Raw genomic sequence first — 15831 nt, 5'->3', positions numbered from 1 at the left:
AAAATATTTATTATATTTATACGATAATACGAGCTCTCCCATGCTGAGCCTAGCCGAACACCTTGTGTTCGAGCTCGACTCGTTTAACCTAAACGAGTTGCTCATGGCTCGGATCACCAGCTATACGAAAGGAACACGAACCAGCCTTACTGAAAACTGTCAACCCGATATCTACCTTTATTATTGTTTAGTAATTCTTGTTACATCTCAAGTCAAATTACAATAATATATTTTATAATCAAATGATTAAATTATTTAACCTTTTTTTCTATGAAAAATAAACATTTATTATTAATATAAAAAATAAGAGACAATACGGAAAACGGGGAAAGTAACCCAAGCAGACAACAGTCTCCAGTAACCCAAGAAAAGAAAAAGCCACTAATATTTTTTTTAAAAAGGCGTGTGTTTGAGAGAGCAGTGATGATTTTCCTTTCCGAAAACCAGAAAAGGCAAAAAGACGAAGGTGTGCGATCAACGGACGCCTCTCTTTTCATTAATGTCGTCTGCTGCTTCTTCCTCCCTCCTTCCTCCTCACCACTTTCCTCCACCTTTATCCTTCTTGACACTCTCCTCACCATTCTCCAATAATCTCTCTCTCTCTCTCAAACACCGAAACCCCAACAAACAAATCCCTCTCTAGGGTTTGCTCTCCCTCGATCAAGCCCTCTCCCCATCACCCCTGGTGTTGCTTCGATCTTCTTCTCCTTCTTCTTGGCCTCGAGGATCGATCGGAAAATGGAGCTCGAGGTTATTGTCAAGAGGGACGTCGAGCACGGAGGGGAGAAATCGAGCCCCACCGGGCCGGCGCTCGTGCTGTCGAACTCCGGCAAGAGGATCGACCAGGCCGGGACGCCCAATAAGTACGTGAAGCAGGTCACTGGGAAGCACAACGACATGGAGCTGCACCTCGCGGCGAAGAAAGGGGACCTCGCCGCGGTGCGCCAGGTCCTCGCAGGGATAGACGAGCAGATGGTGGGTGCAGAAGGGGCGGAAGCCGACCCCAAGAGGGCGGAGATCCGGGCGGCCGTGTTGAACGAGGTGAACGAGCTCGGGCAGACGGTGCTGTACATCGCGGCGGAGGGGGGGCATCTGGATATGGTAAAGGAGCTGCTGTGTTGCTCGAGCCGGGAGAGCGTGACGAGGAAGACGAAGGCAGGCTACACTCCGCTGCATATCGCCGCAAAGCAGGGGTACCAAGGTGATAATTCGGTGCTGGTTCTGTTATTTATGAGGTGATTTTTGTTTACTAGTAAAAAATAGGTGATCGGTTGATCATGCCGAGGTGAAAAACGTGGTTTAGCAATCTTGGTTATGTTTAATGAAGTTAAATTGCTCTAGGCAATTGGATGAGAACATTGAAACTTTAGATTCTTTTTCCTTCTTTTTCCCTTTTCTTTTTTTCTTAATTTTTTTTTCTTTTTTCTTCTTCCCCCTCTCGCCCCTCCACTCTTATTTTTCTTCTTGTTTCTCCTTTTTTTTCTTTTTTCCTTTTTTTTGTTCTTTACATGTATGAGTATATCACACACACACACACACACACACACACACACATGTATGTATATATATATATATAATGTTTATGTTCAATGTTATGCAATTTTATGAATTTTGCGATATGTTACATTGAATTACACACTTCATTTATAATTACAATCATATGTTTGTTACTAAATTTAGCTATTTATTGTAATATTTCTGTTTTTTATGTTGTTGTTTTTTTGTCTCATCTAGACTAACCGACTAGTCCTTTCAGGGGTCTTTCTCCTAGGCTCTGACTAGCGCTTCTAGTGCTTCTGACAACTAAACTAACAAACATCTAACAACAGTCATAACTCACAAGCATGATTTTTTTATATCAAAGTCATGTATTGCATAACTAAACAAAAGAAGAAGCATCATAATCTATCTATGTTCATCAATTATAACGAAAACAATATTCAAATGATGAATTTTCTTCTTCTTCTCCTCGGACTTCCACCTCATTCAGCTTTAGGCCAACATAATCACTATTTTCATCATCCACCTGAACCTCCAGTTGCCTCTAATCCTCATCATCATTCAAGACACCAGGCTCTTTCTTTTATCCACTCATCTAATATGTCAACGTTGTCATTATTGATGGGGTCGTAGTTGCTCCTTTGGCATCTTCTTGATTCTCTTTGTATTTGTCTGTTACTTTTTTTTCAATCTCATGTTGTAGGAGACAAATACAAGATCATTCAATCATGAATACTCCAATCTATTCCTTTTCTTTGTGTGGATGTGCTAAAAAATCTCCAGTATCTCTCACATCCACTCATGTTGCATCCCTGATTCAATATATGCTGTACAAACCTAGATAATGCAGGAACTTCTCTACCAAATTTATTCCACCATTGATGTGAACCAACAAAAGAAAAACATATCATGAAAAAAATATTCAGACCTTCTAAACTAGAACACGTTTCTAAGTAAGGCCCATACAAACTAAATGTCATTCAAGAATGAAAAACGTGTGGCTGGTGTAGGTCCCTCAAAGAACACATATCAAATGCAATTAAAACAAAAATAAAGAAGACAATCAAATCTCACTACTAAGTCAATTAAGTTGAGTATTCAAAAATATATCCTAAGTTAATTACACCTTAATTAATTAGCTAATATGGGGCCTACTTTAGTAACACCTAAGAGAGAGAAAGGTTTGGAGATAGAGAAGAGAGAGGTGGCGTGTGGGAGAGATAAGAGAGAGAGAGAGAGAGACAGTTGGCACCTAAGGTGGGGGGCCCACACGTTTTCACTCCAATGTTTACCTAATCTAAAGTTAATCTAAGGAAGTTGAATAAATTTACTTTCAATAAATCGTTAGCTAAAAGTTAGGGAAAATATTAACTAATAAAAAGCTACTTTTTGAAAAGCCAACTAAGAAACCCTATAAATTAGATAACCAAGTGAATGGCGATTTGTTTTTCCTAAATTAATGCTAAGTGAATCTAATTTAACTAAGGTAATCCTAAATTAATTACCTACCTAATTGTTACTGCTGAGAACCTACCGTTACAAAAATTGGAAAGCTAACTAAACTTAAAAAAAATTGAAATTCAAAAATCCTTAGAAATATGGCAACTAATCCACTCACGATTTTTACTTTCCTTATTAGGGTAAATAACTCTAATTTACTAAGGTCATCCTAACTTTAATTACCTAAGGGTTAATGCTAAAAGCAACCTTCATAAAAGTGAAGCTAAATTCAAGGAAATTGAAAGTAAAAAAAAATCTCCTAGAAATAGGGAAATGAACCCACGCCCCTACTAGTTAGGAAACAAATTTTTTTGTCTTTTTTCAAAACCTTGACTAAGACAACCTAAGACTAGCACTAATCAGCACACTTCAAGGGGGTCGACCTCCTTGAAGGCTAACTACCCCAAAAAAATGGATTTTGAAATTTAAAACCTAATCAACAATTGCTGAAAATAACTTACTAAATGCAGCTGACAAAAATGCCCATGGTCAAAGGGTCAATGACTAAAAACGTCTTTACACGTCTGACCCAGACTGAACTTCGATTTGCAGAGGCCGGAATTCATGGCTAGATGCCGGAAATTCCAATATGCACGCCGGATTTTAAAAAATGAGTTTATCGATTTTTTTTTAAATCGTGCAAACTTCAATGGAGTTTAATCTTGTGTAGTCAACTAATGCAAATTAGATTTTAGTTCTTGAGATTCTCCCATGGCATATTCTTACTTTTAACAGAAAAAAATAATAAAAGAAAAGATTATACAATTTTTATAAGTTTCAATCCTAAACTACGAAAGAGATGCAAGAAGGCTTACCTTTCGGAAGCCCGATGAGTGTAGGTTCAAGAAGAGCGGACCATGGCTTCCGGATCACTCTAAGGACGTCCTTTAATGGACGCTTCAATGTCTGCAAAAATCCAGCAAGGTTCACGGTGGATGGGTAGAGGAAAGAACATTGGAGTGTCCAAAAAAGAAAAGCCGTTAGATGCAAGAAGATCAACTCGAACTTTAACAATGCTTTATTGCTCAAGCACGAATCACGCCGTTCTCCTATTAAATCCCTGCAAAAACACAGCAGCAACCATGAAGAAAGATGAAACAAAGAAGCACAAAGAAATTAAAAATGAAGGGGCAAAGAAGGATGAAGTGATAGAAGGAAGAATTTAGCTGGATTTTCGACGAAGAATATGGAATAGGTTCAAGAGACAAATTGAATTTTTTTTCTTCAGCCATGGACAAAACCCCTCAATGGAAAACACGTCCCATATGAGGAGACTCAGAAAACTACTTTTTGAAAATTTCAAAATACCTCTTATTTTTCAAAGAAATTCATTTTCACTTTAAAACTCCTTTAAAATGCATTTGGCCTAAAAACGCTCCTTTATTTTGAGTTATTTTGAAATTTGTAAAACATGAAGTTAGATGGATTTGGGTTTAGGAATGGATATTAGGATCTTGTCTGATCAAAAACCCACAATGCTTAGTCTGGGTCGGATTTGGATCCGATCCACTATCGATTTTGCTTCAGAACATTGAAATGCCTCTAACTTCTTTATTTTAACTCCGTTTTCGCTCAAATTTGAAACGTAGCTTCTTGAACCTTACACCGACCTAATCATGGATTTAAATGATGAAATTGCACTTAGATGCATGCAATTAATGACTCAAATATGCTGCATTTCATGCATCATCAGCCGCCCCCAAGGGTGGGCCCCACCAGCCAGCAGTTCTTAATTGAATGGGATACAAATCAAGGTCAAACCGATTTGTATCAATCTTCAAGAAGAGTTTCATCTTCCAATCTTAATTTCACATTGACAATCTCAAGCATATCTACTTTATTATCATATGATATTCTTGATTTGGCAATAATATTTGCAGTCAGCTTCATTTGAGATAACATATATCCTCTAAGAGAGTAAGTTACTTTTATACCTAAAAAATATCTCAAATAGCCAAGATGAGACATGTCTAAATGTTTTCTAAGAATTATTTTAATTTCATCAACCCTCTTTTTGTCACTTCTTGTAATGATCATATCGTCCACGTACAATAGAAGAATAACAATGTTAAAACACTTTTTCTCTCTCGATCTCAAGACCAGGAGGAGGATCCATGTACACTTTCTCATTTAGGTCACTATTCAAGAATGCATTTTTAACATCTAGTTGGTAGACAAGCCACTTTCTAATAGATGCTAAGGCAATAAGAGTCCATACACTAGTCATACGTGCTACATGTGTGAAGGTTTCCTCATAGTTAATACCATACTCTTGAGAGTAATCTTTGGCCACTAACCTAGACTTAGGGCTTGTTTGAAATCTCGGTGCTGGGATGGGCCTTTATGCATTTGGTGATCCCGAGGTAAAATCTTGGTCAAACTACCTTGGTGGTCCTGTTTGGAATCTCGACGTTGGGATGGGCGTTTATGCATTTGGGATAGGAAGTGAGTTCCTTTCTCCTTTGTATTTACACTAATTCATGGATTTGGCAATTGCCACTTCTTTAAATGCATAAACTCCATAAACGCCCATCCCAACTGCAGATTCTAAACGAAGCCCTTATATCTTTCTAAAGATTCATCCCCATTGGTTTTAACCTTATAAACCCACCTATATTCTGTAGTCTTTTTTTCTATAGGTAGAGATTGAATTTCTCAAGGTTTTGCTTTTTCTAAGGCTCCTAATTACCATTTTCTTGTTCAAGAAAATTTATGTTTCCTGAAACATACAATTTATCATTTTTCAAATCATAGCATCTATATCCTTTTTTGTTTTTCGCATAACCAAGGAACACACATGGCTTTAGGGGAGAGCTTATCATTCTTTTCAATAAGTACAAAACATTTGCATCCAAAAACTCTTAATCTACTTAAGCCGGGAGTGGTTTGATAGAGTTTTTCAATTAGAGAGATTTTTCCAAGAGAATGAAGACATTCGGTTTATAAGATACACTATGGTTAGTGCACCTTCGGCCCAAAAGTTTTTTGGAATATTCTTTGAAATAAACAAAGTTCTCATGGTTTCAATGATATGACGATGTTTTCTTTCGGCCAAACCATTTTTTGTGAACTGTTTGGACAAGATCTTTGATGTGTAATGTTGTTTTCTTTCAAATAATTTTTGAAATCATTGGGTAAATACTTTCCTCCTGAGTCAGATAAAAAAATGACAATATTTGTTTGAAATTGATTTTTCACAAGCTTATGAAATTCTTTAAAACATGAAAACACTTTGGATTTCAGCCTAATGTAATAAATCCAAGTATATCTAGTATAATCGTCAATAAACACAACATAATGAGAAAATCCTTCTTTTGATATGACTGAGTCAGTCCCCATAGATCCGAATGTACAAGTTCAAAAGGTGTTTGGGAGACAGTTCTAGAACCAAACGGAATGGATTTCATTTTCCCAAGAATACAATTATTGCACACAAATTCTTTTTCAATATAAGAATCTTTCAACAAATGAAAAATAGACAATTTAGATACTGAAATATATTATGTAAAGTTGCATTGACTATAAAGTTGTAGCATATTCATATTTTACTTTCTTTGCCATTTTGCATATATGCAGTAGCATCAAAATTTGTTAATGTACCCCAAATGGCAGTTGCTTACTAATACATATTATAGGCATTGTCCAGGTACTCTTGGACCATTATCCTGAACTGAGCAAAACAGCTGATCTGAAACATGAGACTCCTTTGATATCAGCAGCAACAATGGGGCATGTGGCGATTGTAAATGTATTACTGTCCAAAAATTCGAGCTTGTTAGAGATCTCAAGAACTAATGGCAAAAATGCATTACATCTAGCTGCACGCCGTGGTCATGTAGATGTTGTAAAAGCATTGCTGGAGAAAGATCCACAATTAGCACGAAGAACTGACAAAAAAGGACAAACCGCATTGCACATGGCTGTAAAAGGAACGAACTGTGAAGTGGTCAAGCTGCTTCTTGATGCAGATGCAGCTATAGTAATGTTACCTGACAGGAATGGCAATACTGCCTTGCATGTGGCTGCAAGGAAAAAGTGGGTAGAGGTATGGTTCTATCTCTCGTGAATTTACATTGTTTCCCCTCTTTTTTCATCTGAATATAACCTAAATAATTTAAAGTGAATTCTTTAGTTGTCTTGTTACTTTGGTAGATATATCCATTTTAGATTGTGAAATTAGTCATTCAGCAGTTGAGTTCCCAGGTAACCTTGGTTTCTAACAGTCTACTCTCTTTCTCTCTCTCTCTGTATGTGTGTGTGCGCACATGCACATATTTATAATATCACCCTTTTTGTAGTTCAGATCAAGAAAAATGTTATAAGCCATTTTTAGCATGTTTTTATAGTTTAGCAGGTTCCATTGTACCACTATTGTTTCTTACTTGAACCAAATGCTGCCCTCTTCAATCCTATTATGATGCAAGATGGTATCTCCAATCAAGAAAGAACCACTTGATTTTCATATTGAAGTCTCTTGCATACTGTTAGAAACTTGGAGGCATCATTATGTGTAAGAGCTTATGGAAGAAGAGAGTTACTTATATGCCAAGTTGTTACTTCCATTAGACAGAGTAAGGACACTGAAATTATAAATAGATTAGTTGTTATCTCTATATTCCTGGCTTTTATTTGAGATAGATTTTATATGACAATCACTTTAGATTATTTGTGAACAATCTGATTTTGCAAGCAGTTTTATTTATTTAAATGGAAAAAAAAAAGTTGGTACATGAGGATGTGCTGAATAGTTTAACATTAAAAACTAGATTTGGGAAGCCATAACACAGACTAGATACAAAAAAATGTAACGACCAACATAAAATAAATCATTATATTGACACTCTTCTTATTTTTCTTTCCCTCGTTCTTTTTACCTTGATAAGTGAACTTTCTTTAGGAGGTTCCTAGTGCACTCTTCCTTTTTCTTTGGATCATTTGAAAGCCAAGGAGACTGGTTAGGTTGTGTTTTTTGCATTCAAGGGCAAATCTCTTTTCCCATATCTAGGTAGAATGCTAACAGCGAGAGGCTTATCATGACACCATCTCTTGCAACAATAGGGCCCAGGCATTTGTTTCAAACAATAAGCAATAATTGATTCAATGAGAAACCTTTTTGGGCTAGCCTAAGGGAGAACACCACCCCTCCCGGCCACAAATCACTGACTGCACATTGGTAGGCCTCTGGATGGTAAAACCCTTGAGGTTCCCCCTGCTCACCGTGGTCCGTGGACTGCTTCCAGCTTGGACCTTGTGGCAAGGGAGAACCCCATGAGTTTTGAACTTCAGTGATTCCATGTCAGGTGACAAACCAGTCATGCCTAGCCAGGAAGGCAGATTGTGAACCTTACAGTATGAACCTGTTGTGCACCACAAGATACAGACTGTAAGATATTTCCCCTCTTTGTGTATGTGCTTTCCTAGAGTTTGTCGTTAATACATCACTATCAAGTCACACAATTACGTAGCTCAAGGATCTTCTAGAAATGTAATTTTGGGTCTTTTGGAAATGTAATTTTCTATCAGAAGATATTTATAACATGAGAACAGGATCCAGCTGTGTTCTGCTATTTATGACTCAAAGGCACGTAAATGCTTTTAACCTTAACCATTCGCTGTCTAAATGAACTTTGTAGGAAAAAGCATGCCACCCAAGCATCAAAACTCAGCTAGCAATTTGTTTCCTGGCTTCAAGTTCTTGCGTGGTGCTTTTGCTATGAATCTTGTCCATGGTGCTTTTTCTATGAATCTTGTCCACAAGTCTTTCTTGTTAATAGCTATTATGGACACAACAACCCATTCCAGGTGCACAGACGTCTTCAGGTCCCTGGGCTTGATATTGGCACTTCTTGTCTGATTATCTTTCGAGATGTGTAATTATTGGCTTGTTGGAGGTTTCATGCCTAAGTGCCTTTATGGGCATTATAAGGATGTTTCTAGTCATTGCCATGATACTTAATGTAAACAATCAATTACCACTCGGATAGTCATACATTCTGAAGGTCACACTATTCATAATACAGTAGTATTTACTCCAATTCACCATTATTTTTGTTACCCATTTTGGCTTGCAATCTAGGAGTTATACTAGAATGTCATTAGTCTACTTGTTATAGTAAACCAATGAGAGAAGTTGGGTTTGCACTTTGCAGATATACTGATCCAGCTTACTCTTTTCAGGAGCTGTTTTAAACAAAGGCTTTAGGGCCTCAGGATTCACGAACTGGCTGCAATTTCAATATTTCCCTTAGGGGTTGTTTGTTTCATGCCCTTTCCTGTGAAAGAGGCCCTCTTTCCCATGGGAGGTAAAAGAAAATCCATATGTAAATGGAAAGAAGCAAATTTCCTATCAAAATGGATTCACACCTCCTCCATAGTGAAGCACTTTCCCTCCTTGGCATCCTTTTCAATGGAAAGTGACTTCTCTTGGGTGGGAGTGTAACAAATGCCCCCTTAGAAAAATAAAGATTGTGTTGCAGTTTTGCCCATTTCTTTCTAATCGCATGAATCTGTCACATAATTAAACTGAAGGTGGATACTTGCAAAAAAAGGAAAAAAATGAAAGATGGAACAGTTCCATGTTTCATAAACTGGATATTAAATTGATGAAACATGTTTGTACATTGTGTAAGGCTCTCTGGTTCAGGATATGGATTTCATCGACTGATTTGAGCAAATATTTGATTACATGTTGCTTTCTTGAAACTTTGTGGCTGTTGATCAAGTTGCTGCGTCAGCATCATTATCTAATCATGCCTTATTTTCACCCAGATAATGAATGAGCTCCTACAACTGCCAGACACCAATGTAAATGCCCTGAACAGAGCCCACAAGACAGCTTATGACATTGCAGAAGATCTGCCTTCCTCAGAAGAAGCCACTGAAATAAAGGAATGTTTGCAACGATGTGGGGCCCTCAGGGCTAATGAATTGAACCAGCCAAGGGATGAGCTGAGGAAGACGGTTACTGAGATTAAGAAAGATGTCCATACCCAACTCGAACAGACCAGAAGAACCAACAAAAATGTTGATCGCGTTGCCAAGGAGCTCAAGAAGATGCACAGGGAAGGGATCAACAATGCTACTAATTCTGTTACTGTGGTTGCCGTTCTTTTCGCTACGGTAGCGTTTGCTGCCATCTTTACTGTTCCAGGTGGAAATGACATTGATGGAAGAGCAGTTGTAGTTAAGTATGCCTCATTCAAGATTTTCTTTATTTTCAATGCGATTGCTCTGTTTACATCATTGGCCGTGGTGGTGGTTCAGATTACCTTGGTACGAGGGGAAACAAAATCAGAACGGCGGGTTGTTGAGGTGATTAACAAATTGATGTGGTTGGCTTCTGTCTGCACGTCTGTAGCGTTTCTTACTTCTTGTTACATTGTTGTTGGCCGACACAACGAGTATGTTGCTATTGTTGTAACGTTGATTGGAGGTCTGACAATGACAGGTGTCTTAAGTGCGATGATATGTTTTGTGTTCAAGTCTAAGCGGAGTCGATCAATCAGGAAGAAGAAGTCCAAGCTTTCTAGGATGAGTATGTCTCATTCATGGCATGTTCATTCTGATGTCTCAGACTCAGGTATTCAGCCAATTTATGCAATATGATCAGGTAACAGCCATGGTGAGTGGTCTTGATAGAATATCAAGATGTCTGCGGCTTATGGTGATTGTTCAGGATGCTTGTAATGTCGCACTTGTGGCTAGAATTGACTATGGCATCTCCGGTGGAAGGGTTGTTTGAAATAAGTAGTCAAATGAAATGATGCCATTTATGTGTAATAGAGATAGCATGCTTACTCGAACTGTCACTTGACTGAGCAGTCTGGCTAACTGCCAAAGGCACTTTTTCACGTGCAATCATTTCATTGGTCTTGCACACCAAACTCTGCTCTAAATGCGTATTCTATATGGTTCTAGCAGTCTTATACCAGCTAGGAAGTACACTCGTGTCTTAGCTTGGTATGAGCTTCGTATGTATCACGACTCTATAGGCACGCTCAAGTATAGCTTAGCTACATAAGAAATAAGGCCTTGTGATCCTTAATCCAAAAATCAGTTGATAATTGTATGCCTTATTTAAAAGCATCGTTCAGATTCATTCGTTGTTTTTAGGCATTCACTTGTTTAATCTTGAGTCACCGAACCACCTAAAAATTTATTCAAATCGAGATGTCTTTAACAAAATCCTTAAGGACAATATCATCTGATCTGTTGACACTGTTTAAGTAAACAACACTCTACATTTGTAGAGTCACACATTGTTACACCAATGATACGGTTGCCTATCGCATGTCATGCTATCATTGCACGTGATCAAGCCAATGCATTTTCTACTCAATAGAGTTTTGCGCTGCACATGCTCCATTATGAAGGCCTATTGTGAAACATTCTTTTTCACCCAAACCATTGTCGTCCTTAACATTGTCAGTACAAGTACGATTACAGAGCTTTTGCTAATATGAAAGTTTTTCTTTGTACTTATCTTTGGTCTTTTTTTTCACCTTACTCAGCTTGTTCTGGTTTTCATTCGTCATTGTTGCAACCTTTAGCACGCTAAGTTTTATTCCTCAACGCACTTCAAATCGCTTAGACAATGATCTTTCACTCCAACAACATCGAGCATTCTTCACTCGTAGGATCCCAGTGTAGTCTTATACATAAGCAAGTTATCCTTTCTCGCATGACAAACTTGTCGTCTTTACGATCACGGTTGGGGCACCTTATGACCTCAGCAAAGGCAATTCCAAGTCCTTCGTGGTCATCATAGAAAAGAGCGTCCATCAATACGTACCACATGGATATCAACTTTCTTAAAACATCAACTTGCGATTTTTTAATTATCCAAACTAGTCCTCAAGTGGGAGACACCTACTTATATATCACTCCAAAGTGGTTCTTCAAAGCATTTTTCTGATCACTCGTCCACGCAAGAGGCAACTCACGGCCCAATGCTGCAACTCACATTCGAAGCTAGCAAACATGTTCTTGTAAGAATTAAATCGCTTAGCAATAAACAACAACTTTTTTTGCATACACAATCCATAGAGAAATTGTCAAACTCAATCAACCAAAATGATGAGCATTCTGCTCAAGATGAGCACTCTGCTAACCTACAATCTTGGGAGAGAACATAGAAGTTCAATTGAATATCTCATACTCAAAGGTGCAAATCCATTCAACTGAATTCAACATGCATTCTCTGCATGCATAAGGCAAATGTCATGCTCCACCTGCAAGCTTGATGCACAACTCGTAAGAATCTTTAGCTTATCTACATTCTCTTAGCCTACTAAATAGCAATCTTACACTTCTTCTTACCATCGACAAGATGACCAATACCCTGCCAACAACTTTCTTTTATGTTCGGTCAACCACACTTCATCTACGCAAATTTGCGTAAACATGACAAACTGTCATTGCCCTCTTTAGTGTTGCACTCAATGAACAACAATGTCTTCGTGAATTTTTTTATTATGATGCCAATTGTCACGGGCATAGATTTTTTTGCAAACTCGCAATGCACCAGATTGCCTAGTCTGGTCAACCTAATGGCCAAAAGTCGCACATCAACATGTTTTCATGTGCCGAATCATTACATTGGCCCTATGCACCACCTCGTAGCTGCCTAGCAAAAGCTGATCAAGCATGTCTCGAGATGCATATTCTATCTGGTTCATGTCACTTATGTGCATAGTCATCCTATACCGGCTAGCAAGCATAAAAATGTCTTAACCTCATGTGACATGAAGCGTATCACGACTTCATGGGCACTCCCAAGCATAACCTTGCCTAAAAAGGATAAGGTTTTGCAACCTCTAGTCTGAAGATCAGTTGATGATTGTATGGCATAGAGAAGAGCACCACCTATACTCATTCATCGACTCTTAATCCTTCATTCGCCTAGTCCTAAGTCACTATACTCGGTTGAAACCACTTAAGGTGATCATTGAAAAAATTAGCCATAACCTACACACACCTTCGTGCGTCCATGCACTACGCGTGAAAAATTTATTTAATTCAAGAGGTCCTTAACCAAATCTCTAAAGACAATATATTATGATTTGCAGGCACTGCTTAACCAAATAATGCTCCATGTCTGTGCCGTTACACACCGTTGCATCAACGATGATAGTGTTGCATATTGTATGTCATGTTACCATCCAGAGTCGTACCAGTGTTTTATGGGGCCTGAGGCGGAGGGAGAAAATGCCCCTCCTATTAATAGTAGGAGTTCGGGGCCAGCGCCTCGAATTTTTTTTTAAAGAATCAAAATAACAATAAAATTTGCATTCACATTAAACAAATATAATATTCCAAATATTTATATTATATTAAATAAAAATGTATAAAATATTTATATAAACTACCTAAACAATACTCGTCTGATTGTTTTAGAGGCAAAAATAGTTATCAAATCAGTTTAATCAAGTTGTTCAACATTAACTAACAAAGATTAACTAATACAAATATTTATATTATTTTTAGATTTAACTAGCAATAACATCAATTAACTAAACAGATGGGGAGCTCGGGCCTTAAAAATGGGCTCCTAAATTTTTTTGGGCCCAGGGGCCCTGAGGCCCAAGCCTCATTGGCCTCTTTACAAGTCGGGCTTTGTTACCATCCCATGTCACCGATCAAGCCAACACATACCGCACATTCGTAGACTCGATGCATTTTCTACTTAATAGAGCTCCACCTTACGAACAAACACATACAACAGACATGCATATAAAGCTTTCATGTGATCTTTCAAACTAAAGCTTAGGTGGCTGTGAAAATGTGTCATGCATTGAACGAACCTGCCCTTTACGTGTAGACACAATCCCCTGTCTTCTTGTTCCGTGTGTGTGAGCATTGATAGGCCAACGTAATGCTGATGAACTGCTCATCATCATCCTTTAGGTAGCCTTGAAGATTGATGGGCTATGTCACAATGACACTATTTAGGTACTTAAGTTTCGTAGTAGCCTGATCTTTTGACCTTTATCAAGCTATGGTTACGAGGCACAATGGTCTGGTAACATGAGAACGCTGCACTGAACACAAAGATGGTTTCAGGTACGGAGACCATTTCCTTAGGTAAAGTACCTGCAAGCAGGGGCGTAGCTAGGATTCATGTGGGGGGGGGGGGGGGGGCAAACAGGGGTGTAGAAAGAAAAATGTATTTGTGTGATAGTCGGGGGTTCGGGGGCAGCGCCCCCGAAAAAATTTTTTTTTGAGATAAAATAAAAAATGGCTACAATTATTAATAAAAATCTATTTCATATGGACAAATCAAACTATTTGCTGCAGTCAGGGCTGGGCTAAAAAATGGATAAAAATCTATTTCATATGAAATCAGGGCAGGGCTAGGACTGGGCTTTTAAATTTTTTTTTTTTTTTTAACTGTTTGGGGAGGCAGGACTGGGCTACAGCCCAGTCCTGCCCCCCCTAGCTACGCCCCTGCCTGCAAGTTGTCCATCGTCCACCTCTGAAATGCATAACGCAATCTGCAGGCACACTGCCTTACCCCTCTCCCAAGATCTGCCTCAAAAGAATTTCTGCATTTTACTTTGGTTATGGGCCTTCAGTACAAACCACCCAAGGACCAACCTGGCCGCTTTACATCACTAATATTTTCTTGTGTTTAGAAACTTCCAAAACCTCTCATTTTCATAATGGCAAAGATATAGTAAGAACTGTTCTTTCACGTGAATAACAAGAGAGAAATTATACGGCACCTGCAAATAAGTAAGCACTAATGGAAATGCTACATGCAACATAGCGAATAATGTCCGTATATATATATATATATATATATATATAGAGAGAGAGAGAGAGAGAGAGAGAGAGAGACCTGAGTAATAAATTTAATTTTGTCATCATGAGAAAGATTTTCTTAGCTTATATATCCAAACAATTCTACAACGCAAAACTGAAAACTGAATCTGTAATGAAGGATCTGGATCAAAGATACTTTTGCCATCACATTATTAAAAAGGATAACTGTTTCCACCACTTATCAGTAAATTTTGTAAACTTAAAGCTCAAAGAAGATTATTAATATAGGATTGAATCAGCATTAACAATTGCTTTGATGTAGAATGTTTTATAGTTGTTGAAAAGCGTAGAACATGTTAATGGTTCTTCCAACTTGCCTTAAACCATATGAAAAAAGCCTCCAACAGTGTCATCTAGATACAATACACAGGAGAAGCAGAACCCACCTACATGGACCAACGGGGCTCCGCTTGTCTGGCAGGAGCAACTACTGCACGTCACCTTGTGTTGGGGGCGTTGCAGGTTCAAAACCCAATGGTATAGTTGTATAACTGGTAAGGGTCTGCCTAACCCCAGCTTGCCTTTAAAAAAAAAACCCACCAAGATGGCCATTTTAAAACTGCTAAAAGTATATAAATCAGTGCAATAACTTACTGAGCCCAAGACTAACTTATAGTCTTTCATATTATCTCCATTCTAAAGCACAAAAGACACTAAACGCGACATAATTCTTCAATCCCTATACCTTTTGGAAGCAGATCAGGTCATGGTGAACATGAGCGTTTTTGCTCATGCCGACATGGTGGCCGTCTGTTTGCATTTTGGATGAATGCCAAGTGGTTTTGTTGACTTTTGAGCTTTTTAAAATGCAAATCGGATGGCACCTATGTTCAGCATGACCTGATCTGCTTCCATACCTTTTTGAGTAATTTGAATTCCTATTACCCTTGCAGCCTAAAGTTTTGAGTAGCCTTCATACTAAGCGATTTCCAAGGCAAGAATGATAACCAAGCATGTATACATGTATGAGCTATGACAGATAATCACAAAAAATTAGAAACACTTGTT

At 38.2% G+C, this 15831-nt stretch overlaps 1 protein-coding gene across 5 annotated transcripts; it reads left to right on the top strand.

Annotated features, from left to right (window-relative positions):
• The first annotated feature begins 436 nt into the window (after nucleotides 1-436).
• Nucleotides 437-10857, top strand: LOC149839702 (ankyrin repeat-containing protein ITN1-like). Of its 5 annotated transcripts, none has more exons than XM_090002767.1 (5): nucleotides 438-1201; nucleotides 6636-7045; nucleotides 9769-10182; nucleotides 10264-10311; nucleotides 10448-10674. In XM_090002767.1, the coding sequence occupies exons 1-5, from the start codon at nucleotides 739-741 to the stop codon at nucleotides 10454-10456; spliced, it is 1344 nt and encodes a 447-aa protein (XP_089858893.1). In that variant the 5' UTR covers nucleotides 438-738; the 3' UTR covers nucleotides 10457-10674. The 5 variants fall into 5 exon arrangements, with proteins under 5 accessions (XP_089858891.1, XP_089858893.1, XP_089858892.1 ...); XM_090002766.1 differs by having other exon boundaries at nucleotides 439-1201; nucleotides 9769-10187; nucleotides 10448-10857; XM_090002765.1 differs by having other exon boundaries at nucleotides 437-1201; nucleotides 9769-10311.
• Nucleotides 10858-15831: the final 4974 nt, after the last annotated feature.

This window comes from Nuphar pumila, chromosome 4 (assembly GCF_984573655.1).
Source record: "Nuphar pumila chromosome 4, dmNupPumi1.hap1.1, whole genome shotgun sequence".
Lineage (NCBI taxonomy): Eukaryota > Viridiplantae > Streptophyta > Magnoliopsida > Nymphaeales > Nymphaeaceae > Nuphar > Nuphar pumila.
Note: the sequence above shows the minus strand (reverse complement) of the source record. Positions and strands in the feature narration are given on the sequence as shown.

Coding starts and splice junctions, on each gene's coding strand:
- LOC149839702 (XM_090002763.1), top strand. CDS start 739: ATGGAGCTCGAGGTTATTGTCAAGAGGGACGTCGAGCACGGAGGGGAG. Junction 1,202..6,635: donor CGCAAAGCAGGGGTACCAAG/GTGATAATTCGG, acceptor TACATATTATAG/GCATTGTCCAGGTACTCTTG. Junction 7,046..9,768: donor CAAGGAAAAAGTGGGTAGAG/GTATGGTTCTAT, acceptor ATTTTCACCCAG/ATAATGAATGAGCTCCTACA.